At 33.9% G+C, this 14,990-nt stretch overlaps 1 protein-coding gene across 5 annotated transcripts in view; it reads right to left on the reverse strand.

Annotated features, from left to right (window-relative positions):
• The window catches only part of ACAP2 (ArfGAP with coiled-coil, ankyrin repeat and PH domains 2), a 116,090-nt gene that overhangs the window by 32,075 nt on the left and 69,025 nt on the right, over positions 1 to 14,990 (reverse strand). For all 5 annotated transcript variants that reach the window (XM_081138556.1, XM_081138559.1, XM_081138555.1 and 2 more), the window contains 3 exons: positions 12,601 to 12,696; positions 5,704 to 5,778; positions 237 to 349 (listed from right to left, as the gene is read on the reverse strand). In XM_081138556.1, coding sequence (XP_080994682.1) covers positions 237 to 349; positions 5,704 to 5,778; positions 12,601 to 12,696 — 284 coding nt within the window. The remainder of the gene's footprint in view (positions 1 to 236; positions 350 to 5,703; positions 5,779 to 12,600; positions 12,697 to 14,990) is intronic.

Raw genomic sequence — 14,990 nt, forward strand, 5'->3', positions numbered from 1 at the left:
TTCCTGGTTTAAACTTTGCTTAAATTTTAGAATTTAGAGTTAGTGTTGTCATTTTTCACTTGCTTCTTAGGGTTCCCCTTCCTAGAAGGGCATCTTATCTTCAGTAAACTAGGTTCCAGAAAATTACTATGGACTGTGAATTTAGAGAACTATGGAGGAAAGAGTTGCCAAATCACAGGAAAAGTCAGAAGACTGAGAATATGGAAAGATTGAGACTAGTATTTGAAATATATTACCTGTTCCAAGTTTTGAACGCATTGCTGGCTCGTTTGAACAGATATCCTTCCATAACAATGCCATTTGCAGCATCTACATTATATTCTAACTTAGAATCATCACTGGAGAAATCCTAGACAAAATAACAAAAAATTTCATGATTTGACTAAGTTGCCTAGATAACAAATCTATCCTAGAGGAACAGCTCCAATGGTAGAAATACTTTGCATTAAGATAGTTACATCAACAATATTCATAAGAAAGGGGGAGGCCTAAATGTTCAATAATAGAAGAATGCATCGACATATTAAAGTATTCAATTCAATGGACTATTATGCAATAATTATGATGATGATATAAAAACACAGATGATTATATGGAATATACTCTAAAAGAGAAAAGAAAATATAAATTGTTTTTGCACTGTGATTAAAAGCACAAAATAATATTTATACAAACAGACAAAGAGAACAACTAAATATTATACAGGGCGTTATATTTAAAATGTTTCCCTTTTTTCCAATGTTTAATGGTGATTTGTATGCTAACTATTAAAAAAGGAGTATGGATATTTTAAAACGGGACTACCACTATTTTCTAAATATAGTACTGTCATGGAAGTTTTTTAATCTGATAGGAGTAATAACTCCACTATGTGGGAGTACTGAAACAGATAAAAACATTTTTTCCTAAAATGAAATTTAGTGCTGCAAAGGAGAAGCAGTTTGAAGTGGGCACGACGAGTTCACTTTTTTATGAGGACTATAGAATCATCCATAACCTTTTTCTATCATTCTATCATTCTAATCATTCTAATCTTCATTTGAATGCAATTCAAACTTTCAATTTATTCCAAGGATTCATGAAATTTTAAAATCAGAAATCCTATATTTAAATTTCTTCCTGATGAACTTCCAAAGTAATCTAATAAAACTGCAAGACTGCTGCTATCCACAAATTTAAAACTTTAAAAATTAGTCTCAGTAATTACAAAATTCTCTGGACCAATGATCAAAATTAGAATGCTATCCTATTAGGGAGTAGTAAATGGTCTTGAGAAAAATTTTGACAAAGGCTGAATGACCACCTGCCAAGCATGCTAGACATGGAGGTCCTGTACTGAAGGGGAGGCAGAGACAAAATCACCTAAGGGATTTCCAAACCTGAGTCTATGAAGATGGAAAAAGGAAATAAACTAAAGTCAGAATTAAAAACAAAAACTCTCCTGACAGGTCTCAAAATTAAACCATAAAAGGACATGATAATCCAAAATAATCAAATGAAACAGAGTCTGTAAATGAATTGTTACATTTCTTCCTACTTTTTCTTTGGGGAAAAAAATCAGGGAAACTTTAATTCCCCCACTTAAAATTTATTTGAGGCTATAATTTATAGAACATGTAGACAGGATTAAGTCAGCAATAGATATAACTGAGTTTCATTTGTAACATCAGCAGTTTTTTAATAACCCTGATACTACTTAAAACATCAAATGAGACTTCATTGAAAATGTAGTACATTTGTAGTATTCTCCTAATTTTCAACAGTGGTACCTTGGTTTTCAAATGTAATCTGTTCCGGAAGACCGTTCGAGTTCCGAAACATTGGAAAACTGAGGAATCAACAGCTGACAGCGAGGTCTCAGGACCTTGTCCTTAGCAGAAGCCATGTGGCGTTTTCGACTTCAGAGGTGTGTTCGGAAACCAAAGCATTTACCTCTGGGTTACGGCGTGGGTAACCCAAAATGTTCGTCAACGGAGACGTTTGAAAACCCAGGTACCACTGTATATTTCTTGAGATAAATTAAGCCTTCAATTTAATTACTATTAATGTCAAATTAATATTTTATAGTACTTAAAATGTGACAGATTATATGATTTTATAATGAAAGCAACTAATAATGTTGGATAAAATATGTATTATTAGAATTTAAGTATATTGATGAGTGTTAAATTAGAAAGGAATACTCAAAGGCAAAAGGCTGAGTGAAAATTAGAAGCCAAGGAGGTAAGCAGAGCAAGGAAGCTAGCTTTCACCTTAAAGGCATTTGCCTCATCAGGAGAACTTGAAGCTTTGGTGTGGGGCCCAGGAAAGAAAAGGCAAGAGTAAGGTTGGCCAACAAGGGGAAGCTAATAGAAGATTTCCCTTTTGAAATTGCAAGCAAGACAAGAAGGGTAATTATTACCACTCCGAGTCAAGATTATGCTGGAAGTCCTAGCCAGAAAGATAACGAACAAAAAGCAAAGGATTGGAAAGGAAGAAATGAACTATCATTATTTGCAGATGATATGACTTTGTAGACAGAATATCCAAAGATGTATACACAGAATCCAGAGACAAATTAGTGTTAAAAAGAGTACTACATGATTACTGGTTCTAAAATCAATACAGAGAAGTCAATTTTATTCTACTATATAACAAAAGTAAACAATGAAAAATTTTAAAGACAACATTTACAATAACATTTATAATACAAGTGTCTAGAAGTAAATCTAACAAAAGACGTATAAGAAAATTATCAAATTTTATGAAGGACATTAAAGAAAACTTAAATAGTTCAAGCTTATGGATTAGAAGACATTATAAAATAAAGATATCAATTCTTCCCCAAATTGATCACATATCTAATGCAATCTCAATCAAAATCCCAAATTCGATTTTTATGCAACCCGAAAAAGATGCTCCTGAAATTTATATGGAAATGCAAAATTTAGGTAATTCACTTTTGAAGAAAAGAGGGTAGGATGCTTTGCTTTGTCAGATGTAAGATATACTATAAAACTAAAGTAATTAAGACAGCACAGTACTGGCACAATTAAGACGAAAAAAAACAATGAAGCAGAATAGAGAGCCTGAAGCCGACCTCACATGTATGAAAATGTGATGTATAACAGAGAATAAAACACAGAGAAGAAGGGAAAGAACAAACTTAATTAATAACTGATTAGCTACCAACGTTGAGAATAAAAGGAAATTGGATCTCTACCTCACACCACATACAAAAACCCAATTACAGATGGATTAAAGATCAAAACATAAAAGGCAAACCTATAAACACTTAGAAGATTATACAGAAGACATATCTTCATGATCTTGGGCTGGGAAGGATTTATTAAACAAGACATGAAAAGATACATACACAAACACACACATACACACATAAAACCATAAAAGACTTAAAAAAAAACTATGTGAAGATCAAAAACACATATACCCCAAAAGGGAGTTTATATTTAGAATATATGAAGAATATGATCAACAGGCAATCTAATGGAAAATGGGGAAAAAGACTAACAGACATTTCACAAACAGGATATGCAAATGCCAAGAGACAGAGGGGAAGGTACTCAAGCTCATTTGAAACTAAAGCATAAAAAAAACCCACAATGAGATGTCAGTTATCTATCCACCAAAATAGGCAAAAAATTAAAAACTCTCACAATACAATGAGGTCGTAAGGACTAATGGGAATTTTCATAAAGTGCTGCCTGCCAGAAATGGTATAACATTTTGAAAACTAGTTTACATGAATTGATTATGCATAACATCATTATTTCTTTAACTGATCAACTTCAATTCTTGAAAAATCTAAATAATTACATTAGACATACTGTCCCTTAATTTTCAGTTGAATCTTTTTTTCCTTTCCCCTATTTTTTTTTTTTTTACCTGTAATGCAGCCTTGTGTCAGCATTTAGAGGCAGAAAAAAGGTAAGTATACATAATGAGCAAAAATAACATTACTTTCTTGAAAGGAAAACAGTAATCAACTATTACTTAAAATCAAATAAATTAACTTTAGATTTAATAATCTACTACCTTTGAATTGTGTATATAATAGGGAAATAGACATTAAAAGATGCACAATATTAATCAAATAATTCAGTTTAAGCAAATAGTCACATTTCTACAAATAACATGATCTCTCGTTTTAATTAGAAATGACTGGTCCTGTATCTTTAAAATCTTTCCATGGTAATGTCATTAAAACAAGTTACCTAGTCAAAAGTAATTTAACCTTAAACAAAAACAAAACATGGAATCAGTCTTACATGACTATAGCTAGAAATAACTAATTTAAAGATGGTGTAGTGGACAATCTTCCCTTTTTAAACTTTGTTTCTCTTTGAGTATTATTAACCCATCACCAATAAAATTTTCCTTACTTTTATTACTGATTTCACTTTCTTTTTTTCCACTGACATTTCTATGTCAGATCTAGTTTACTGGTATTTTAAATTCTAAATAAACCACATCAAAAACTGATTTGATTGCTCAACAACAAGGGAGCAGATTCCTTAAAGCAGGGGTGGGGAACGTCCGGCCCACCGTATATACAGCCTGCAAAATCATTTAGTCTGGCCCTGCCAAAGGCCACCGCAGGCAGGACCCAAAATTCAATAAATCTAGGAGCTTTTTTCACAGCTAATTTTTAAGTTAATAATTTTGCATGGCCCGAGAATGATGTTATAAATATCCAAATAGTCCTTGGCAGAAAAAAGGTTCTGCGCCCTGCCTTAAAGTAATGCTAGAGGCTTTTTTTTTCTTTTTTTCCTTTTAGGGAAAGAACAAATGCAGTCCCCCACTAACACAATTATGCAGTTGAGTTTCTCACATCTAGGAAAATCTCGGGGATCAGTACATCAGGAATGTAATCGATAAGCCTCACCCTGAGAAAACCACCTTCATAATGAGGACATCTGCTGTGACAGGATAGAAGGCATCTTGTCACATACTTTTGTATTATTACATTCAACCTATAATTCTCTCCTTTTGTTTTCAGATTACTACACACAAAAATATCACTGATTATTTAAGATAAACATTAGGTTGAGTTCCAGATTTGTGATATTCAAAGCTTTTAGCACATAGAACTAAAAACTGGTTTCACATTTAAATTTTCATTTAAAAGTAGTTTTTTCAAATATTTTAGCTAAGATTAGACAAATTAACAAGAAATACAAGTGAAATTTCAGCATCATATGAGGGATGGGGAGTGCTGCCTTCGAGTGATTGCAGATGAAAAAGTCCATAATATCAAACACATACATTGACGCTAAGGTGTTCTCCACCCCTACCACCCCTATAGCCCCCAACCCCCTACACACACACACACACACACACACACACACACACACACACACACTTTTACAGGGGTTGATAATATCCTAACTGAAACTATAAATAGTGTTTTAAATTCTAACTAAGAACCACTTTTAAATTAGTTAAGGCCCAAACAGACTGACGTTTTTATAAACTGGTTCAAGAGCGTGGCTTTCAGATATTTTGATGTAAAAGAAAAACAAAGCAAATGCCAGAACATCTGAAAAATACTTTACTGTTACCAGAAAGAGGAGAATTCACGTACACAATTTAATTATAAAGCAAACTCAAAGGACTTATTCCAACACAATGGTATCTTGCTGAAACTAATAAACAACTGTGTAAAACAGAAATTAATCTCCTTTAACTTTTCCCCTCAGTTACCTTCTGTTGAATGGTGGAATGTTTCTGCTCCATCTCTCTTTTCTCTTTTGCTGCGTCCACAGCCAGTCGATCCAACTACAGAGGAAAAGGAGAGTATTATACAGACTTGAAGAAAAACAGTATGCTTATATCTTTACCCATCGTCCCAGTAAGTCGGTCAATTTAAATGAACTTTAAAAAGGCATTTTGGCTATAACTTTAAATTGGAAGTTTTATTGTTTTGTTTTGTTTTCTGGTATCAAATCCTCTTTGAAAAGGTCTGTAACTCCTCTAAGGAAAATGTTTCTAACAATAGTCATGGTTCAAACAAACGTGACAGAAGGCCTCATCAACGACACAACAGTGATAAGTTCACTCCTTAAATAAGGAAAGTGGCTCCAGCTAAAACTGCCTGCTGACCCATTCAGCAATTCTCATAGTTAAAATCAAAGATACAAAGATACACTGGTGATTTGTTTTCTGCAACAGCAAAGAGTAATAGTTAAACTAATATATGCCAGCTCTCACAAGTTCACTGGGTAAGACTTCTAACCACTCAAGATACTTCCTGTTTTCAAGTTAGCTTCCTAATGTTATAATCAAATCTAACAGGTAGAAAAATAATTCATGGAATATAAGAGAAAGCTAAAAATAATAATACAATAGTAATCATTCATAAGACGAGGGTATAAAATAACCAATTTTTAAGATATTTTTTTTTAAGCTCAAAAAACTTATGAATTTATAAAATCCCATTCCTTCCTTGTTCTTTTCCATCAGAAAACATGATCGTCCATCAAGAGAAATACTGATATCCAGTATTCAGACAAATTCACTGGCTTCTTGAACTCCTCTTGGCTGAAATAACAATTGGGTTAAAAATACTCCTTCACGTGGTTCAGCTCTTCTAGACTGTGATGAATGTCACTTCATCTTTGAACCCCCATCACCTCTAACTGATAAATGAATAAATAAAAATATAAATATCAACAGGAATATGAAGGAAAATAATATTAAATGTCCAAATGTTTTAATTGATATGCTTTAAAAACTAAATTGAAAACAGGCCTTCTTAAAAAACTACCTGATCCTTTATTTGCTCTTTATTACAAATGATGTGTTGTTATTTTTTCTACAGAATATGCTGGCCACAGATTCTTATTATCACTGAAAGTAATAAAGACCCAAAAGAAAACACACTGAAACAGAACTATCACTAATATAAAACATTTTATTTAGATGGTAACTATACTACTTCACTTTAGGATCTAATACATACATACCTTAGTGACATGTGACACTAATTTAATGGGTAATGCTGGTACATGCTACGCTAGAAAAATATTTGTCTTCAATAGCTTCTTATACTGAATAAGTAGAATAATTTTTATCCCATGGTTTTATAGCCTTTAATTGAATGGCATATAAATATTATTAACTCATTCAGACAGATGTGCAGTGCAAGGCAGCCCCCAAGATTCAATCTAATATTTATAAACTTGAGGGCATGTACCTTCCACACAGCACTGCAACCAACGCAAGTCATGATTTTCTGCCTGTCAAACTGATGGTAAATTCCTCTTCTGCATTCCACCCCACTGCTACTGCAGCAGAAAGGGGGAAAATTCCCCTCCCAATCTGTTGGAGAAGAAGTATAAAGAAAAAATGTTTCAGCTTAGAGGAGGATTGGAGAAGGTATGAGTTGGGGAGATGTGGAGACTAGCAGTCTTGTCTCCTAGATGCTGGGCACTGTATCAGGAAGAGAGAGTTTGGAGCACAGCAGGGAGTATCCCACGTTTCTATTACTGTTGGACATGATGAGTTTAACGAGCTCCTGTAACTAGACAAGAACTCCAATCCTCTCTACCTGTGTTCTGGATCCCAACCACTCCTACCACCTCAGATGTCATCACTTCTCTTTCTGCTTTTCAACTTTTGCCATTCCCTTAAGCTTTTTAATTTCTGCAAATCGTACTACCTTTTTATTAAAAAAAAAAAAGAGAGAGAGAGAGAGGGGTAGACTGCCATATGCAGCACCTCATTTGGATGTGTCTGGAGTCTTGGAAGCTTGATCACCCTACATTCTCTTACAAATCGACCTTGAGAGCCTGTTTAGAGGTTCTAGCAGGGAAGCGCAGCTACTCCTATACCCTTGACCAAAGAACGGTCCTCTCCTCTAGCAGGAAAGGTCATCCTCTTTTACCAAGCACGCAGCTTCGAGAGGGACAAACAAGGATCGGTAAGGGAGGAAGAGGACACCTGCCTAGCCAGCAAGTGCAACCCAAATCAACCCTGGTGATCAATGGGGTGACAGATGTTGCAGCCAGATGGACCTCACATTTGCAAATCATAATACCTTAAATAAAATCTTCCTCCAATCAATATTCCTCTCTAGCTATCACCTTCTCTCTCTTTCCTACATAACTTCTTGAAAATTCTTTCCTGTTCTCTGTTTGCCCATTTCATTTTCATCTACTCACTATAATTTAGCTTTCTAATTATAAATTAGGAATTTAGAATTTCTGCTACTAGGACCCTGAACTCTCACAGAGGTAACAGATAACCTTCTTGCTGCTAAAACCAATAGGTAGTTCTCAGTCCTAGGTTTACTTGACCTTCTCTCCAATATTTGTACTTATAACCACCCCCTCCTTTTTTGAGACATTTTTTCTTAGCCGGTGCTACCACAGTCTCCCAGTTTTCCATATCCTCTCATTTTGTTCTCATGGAACTCCTCTTACCTAGCAATCTCTTTAAAACTGGTCATTCTTATGGCCCTGTCCCAAGCCAAATTCTCTTTTTATGCTATACTAGAAGACATTAACCTTAACTTATCAAATCAAAATCTTTAGGTATGGTGTTTGGGCACTTACATTTTTAGAAAATAGCTCCATGATTCTGATATATATATGAACTCTCCTTGGGTCAATTCACCCACTCCTGAGGTTGCAATTAGCAATTCTATGCTATTCACTCCTTTAGTCTATATCTTTCTTTTTAAGCTCCAGATATTTCCACTAAGATATGCTATCCACAAAAATCAATACATTTAAACCTGAATTCATCATGTCCCACCACTCTCAAATTGGCTATATCTTAAATAACCCTCATGTCTGGTCCAACCCTACTGCCATGACCCTAGTTCCAGATACCATTATCTGAAAACTGAATTACTGAAGGAAGATCCTAACTAGCCACTTCCAACCAGGCTGTATTATCCACTAGGCACTAACCATACCAGGGCACTAAACACATCAAGGCCCTGAAAAATTATTTGAGACCTGAGAAGGAGAAGATGACAAAACTGAAATTAATATATGTCTAAAATATACAATTATTTTAATAGTCAACTATAATACAACTCACTTTTTTTATAAATTATATTTAATGTAAGATGAGGGTACAATCTAATGTTTAAGATGTGGGAAGTACCTAGGTTTTGCCTTCCTCCTAAGTCTGGGTTAGATGTCCTATCTATATTCAGGGTGGGGCAAAAGTAGGTTTACAGTTGTTCATATGGAAAATAATACAGTAATAAATAATACAAAAATAAACTTTCTCAACTCACAACTGTAAACCTACTTTTGCCCTACCCTTTAACACTCTGATCCTCCACTGTGTGCTAGAGACAGATGGCTATCCACCAATATCCATTTGCTCTCCTTCTGTCTTAGTAATAGAACCCCCAAATTCTAGCAGGTAAGTTACCTGGCTTAGCTTAAGTCTATCTTTCCCAGCTTTCCTTGCTGCTAGTGTGCCATAGAAGGGTACAATTTCCAGGAAATATCCCTAAAGAAAGGGAATGCATCATTGCCCTTTCCTTCTTCCTGTTAGTAGGAACTGTGATATGATGGCTAAAGCTTGATCTGCTACTTTGAACCATGAGGGAAAATCAAAAGATAGAATAAGTTTGGGTCCCAGCAAACCAAGTGACCATCATATCAGGCCTTTCTTTGACTTTACATATGAGAAATAAAATTCTATCTTATTGAAGCTACTACCTTTCAGTTTTCTATCACATGCAAACAAACCTAATCTCAATTTATATACCCAGACAGGGCACTTAGCACAGTGAATATTAGTCTAGTAACTAGTTGGTTTCTTCCAATAAGTTAAGTTCTATAGAGGTAGAACACAGTATCTCTATAATTCATGGCATGTGCCTGTATATCATCCCTTCCTAACACCATCCCAATACACATGAGCATGCACCATATTTATTTTTGGTTAGTGAATGCAATTCTCATTCCACTATTACCTTTTTCCCATTTCCCTAAACTCTAGCTTTCATCCTTAATTCCCTCTCCTCAAAAAGTAACCTGAGCCCTGACTAGTGTAGCTCAGTGGTTAGAGTGCCAGCCCTAGCACTGAAGGGTCATGGGTTCGATTCCCTGGCAAAGGCATGTACCTGGGTTGCAGTTTCAATCCCCAGCCCAGGTTGGGATGCTTGCAGGAGGCAACCAATCGATGTGTCCTCTCATATCAATGTTTCTCTCTCTCCCTCCTTTGCTCTCTTCCACTCTCTCTAAAAATCAATGGAAAAAATATCCTTGGGTAACGATTAACAACAAAAAAAACAAAAAAAGTAACCTGAACCATTTGGAAAAGAAAATCACCTAAAAATTGATACTATTAAATCCAGAGAGCCCACTAAATCAACAACAAAAAAGAATGTTCCAGAACAGATCTAATATAAAGTTCTGATCAGGTATCAAAAATAATTTGAAAATAATGAAATTTCTATACAATATCCTTATATGTGTGTAATTCATGAATGTGTACTTGTTTGTATAAAATGAAAAAGTTCATAAGAGTTCTATAATCTTAAGCTTCTAAAACTTTATTATTCAAAATAGCAAAAGACAACATTTTTTTAAACAAAAAGAGCTATAAATCAAATGAAAAGCCAATTAAGACAATAACTCAATTTTCCAAATGTAAGAAGAGAAAACTAAATCATTATGTATACTGTAAAAGAGACACTTTGTTTTTATTTTTTAAATATGTTTTTATTGATTTTAGAGACAGAGGAAGGGAGAAGGAGAGAGAGAAACATTGATGGGAGAGAATCAACATCAATTGGCTGCCCCCTGCATGCCCCCAACTGGGGATCAAGCCCACAACTCGGATATGTGCCCTGACCAGGAATCGAACCAGCGACTCTTTGGTGCATGGGTCGACACTCAAGTTCAACCACTGAGTCACACTGGCTGGGCAACACTTTGTTTATAAATTCTCCTTTTTAGTACTCTCATATATTGTCTATAACATTTTAAACTTGAACCTCATTTTTGGTTACACATTTAACCCATACATAAATCTACTATAGCATCAAACCTCTTTATTAAACAAGTGAATGTTAAATTCCCCAATATGCTAAATTTCTTTTAAAATATAAATACAGGAGCAAAGGCAACAACAACAACATAAAGCAAAAATAAACAAGTGGGACCACATCAAACTAAAAACCTTTTGCACAGCAAAAGAAACCCCCAATAAAATGAAAACACAACCTACCAAAAGGCAGGAAATATCTGCAAATCCTATATCTGACATAGGGTTAAAATCCAAAATATATAAAGAATGCATATAATTCAATAGCAAAAATAAAAACACACACACAAGAAACACCAAATAATCCTATTTAAAACAGGCAAATGATCTGAATAGAATTTTTCCACAGAAGACATGCAAATGACCAAAAGGTACATGAAAAGGTATGTAATGTCGCTAATCATCAGGGAAATGCAAATCAAAACTGCAATGAGATTATCACCTCACACCTGTTAGAATGGCTATTATCAAAAAGATAAAGAGATAACAAAGATTGGCCAGAATGTCGAGAAAAAGGAATCCTTGTGCATGGTTGGTGGGAATGTAAATTGATGTAGCCACCATAGAAAACAATATGAAGGTTCCTCAAAAAATAAAAATAGAACTACCACATGATCCAGCAATTCCATTTCTGGGTATGTAGCCAAAGGAAACAAAGACACTAACTCAAAAAGATATCTGCATCCCCATGTCCCCTGCAGCATTATTTACAATAGCCAAGACATGGGAACAACTTATATGTCAGTCGATGGATGAATGGATAAAGAAAATGTGGCATATATACACAATGAATATTTTTCAGCCATTAAAAAAAACAACCCTGGCTGGTGTGCCTGTTGGTTACGCATCGTCCCATGCACCAGTAGGTTGCCAGTTCCATTCCCAGTCTAGGGCACATGCCCAGGTTGTAGCTTGATTCTGGGTAAGGGGCATACAGGAGGCAGTGGATCTATGTTGCACTCTCACATTGATGTTTCTCTCTCTCTCTCTCCCTCTCCCTTCTTCTCCCTCTAAAAATCAATAAACTATTCCTAAAAAGAAAACCCTGCCATTTAGGACATGGATAGGCCTTGAGGGCATTATGCTAAGTGAAATAAATCAAACAGAGGAAGATAAATACCATAGGATCTGGCTGATATGTAGAATCTAAAAAACAGACAGACAAACAAAAATACCCAAACTCATAGAGAAAAACAACAGTTTGGAGGTTGACAAAAGCAGGGGATAGGAGGATGACTGAAATGGGTGAAGGGGGTCAAAAGGTAAAAACTTTCAGTTATAAAATAAGTCGTGCAGATGTAATGTATAGCATGGTGACTACAGCTATTGTATATTTGAAAGTTGATATGAGAACAGAGCTTTAAAGTCCTCATTACAAGGAAAAAAATGAAAACCACATGGGGTGATGGATGTTAATTAGACTTATTATGGTGATCATTTGTGTGTGTGTGTGTGTGTGAGAGAGAGAGAGAGAGAGACAGAAATCATTTTATTGTATATCTTAAATATAATGTTTTATGTCAATTATATCTCAATTTTTTTAAATACAGGTATCAGTGTATAACACAAAATCAAGAGGTATACCTGTGCACCAAGATCCTTCATGTAGGGCCCAAGTTCACTAAATAGATCATATCCTTGATGAAAGAAGGCCAAGTGAGCATACATAAAAGATAACATCTAATAGAAGAAAAAAATATTAAAATTTTAAAATCAATTCTTAGATAAGCATTACAAAATTCTTAAAAATCTTTATCCTACTTAATGTTTAAAAATTATTCCACAAGAGCCCAAAATATCAAACCTATTTAAAATTAAACTGAATCATTTTTCTTAAAAGAGTATTTTAGAAATATTTGTAAATATGACAAGAAATTTTATTTAAAAGAAATTTCTAGATGGCTTAAAATTTTAACAATGCCCCAAATTTCAGTTGTTTGGACTATATCCAAATGATCAAAATTTTCATAGTAATAGTTCAAAGAATCAAGGTTTCAATAGCTTCACTGCCTTCCCTTCCTAGATACATTATGAATTATCTATGTGACTTTCAACCAAACTCACTGGCAAAACCTTAAATTGCAAATAGGACATTAAAAGATTAAAAGTGGAAATACGAAGTACTCAAAATAAAACAATCACAAACGCTTTACAACCTACTAGATCACCAAGCACAACCCAAAGTAGGGGAATGCTCGTTTTTTTCTCAAGATACCAAAATAAAATGAGTCAACAGACTTTGCTATGGAGGTTTCTTTATATTCATTCCAAAAATCAAAAATGTCATTAATGGGTCGAGATTTTCCCCCCAAATTTTCCTATACTTTACCTATTAATGAGAGAATAGTCACCCCTACTTTTATTAGTTGTCACATGAGAAAGAATTAAATAATTCAATCACAATACTAAAAGAATCCTCTAACATTCATGTTACTTTTAGCAAGACAATGCATATTTAATTCTCTGAAATCTAAAATAGGTCATAAGGTTTGTAGTATTTAAGAATCCTTCAAAGAAATTTTAAAAAAGAAAAACCAATTAAGTAAAACACAAAGACAAAAGACAAAACTCACTAAAAGATTATTCTGGAATTAGATCAAGATGGTTGTACAACTTTGTGAATATAATAAAAAACACTGAATTATATTTTAAAAGGGAATATTAATAGCTATGACTACATAAAAATGTAAAATATGCCAGCACATCAAAACATAATAAGCATATTAAAAAATAAATGATAAACTAGGAAAACAACACATGACAAAGGGTTAATAGTCTTAATACATAAGAGATGTTACAAATCAGTATGAAAAAGATGAACACACTAACAGAAAAAAAGACAAAGGACATAAATAGGGAACACAAGTGGACAAAAAAAACATGGAAAAAATGTTCAAATTCATTTGTATTAAATAAATGCAAAACTGAACAATCAGATCACATTATCTACCCAATTGTAATTAATACCCGGTGTTGGTGAAAGGTGGAAAAACGTTTACTCTACTAGTGGAAACGCACACACTACTAGTGGAAATGTTGTATAACCCTTGAAATCTGATAGTATTTCTTAAAAGTCTTAATGAGTATTTATATCCTTTGACTAAGTAATCTCTTGTCTTTATCTTAAGGAAATAATCATATTATTCATTAGGATGATCATTATAATGCTATAGTTTAATGTCAAAAACATGAAAATTAAAAATCCATTAATGGCTGAAGTTAATTTATGGTAAATTAATGGTCAGCAACCTATGACCAGCAAACTATCTAGCTCTACCATCTATATTTCAATGGCCTATGAGCTAACAATGGGTTTTACATTTTGAATTGGTTGAAAGAAAATGAAAAAGACATAAAATTCATGACGTGTGAAAATTACATGAAATTCAAATTCCCATGTCCATAAAAAAAGTTTTATTGGAACAGAGCCATGTCATTCATTTATATATTGTCTATGGCTTCTTTCTCATAACAGCAGCAGAGCTGAGTAACTGTGACACAGACCATATAGCCCACAAAACCCAACATATTTACTATCTAGCCCTTCAACATAAAAGTTTGCCACCCCTCGTAAATTCACATGGTAGAGCTCCACCTGGCCACAAAAGTCATCATTAAATAAAAAATATTTAACGGCATATGATGATTTTGAAGTGTATTAGTGAAAAAAGAAAGTTATAAAACAGTATACAGAAATGATTCCTATTTTCTTTAAAGTACAGAGGCATGTTCACATATACATACATACATACAAACAGAAAAAGAGAAAAAAGACAGAGATATTAACAGTGGTTGTCCCTTGATAGTAGGATTTATAAATACTTTTATTTTTTCTTCATTCATTTAATTTTCCAATTTCCTACAGTTAACATACATTACTCTCAATATGGAAGAGAAAGTAGATATAAATAAGAAGTAAAATGTACTTATCTGATAAAAAATAAATACATATACACAGAATTTAGGAAAAAGCT

The sequence above is a fragment of the Miniopterus schreibersii genome (assembly GCF_964146895.1).
Source record: "Miniopterus schreibersii genome assembly, chromosome: 5".
Lineage (NCBI taxonomy): Eukaryota > Metazoa > Chordata > Mammalia > Chiroptera > Miniopteridae > Miniopterus > Miniopterus schreibersii.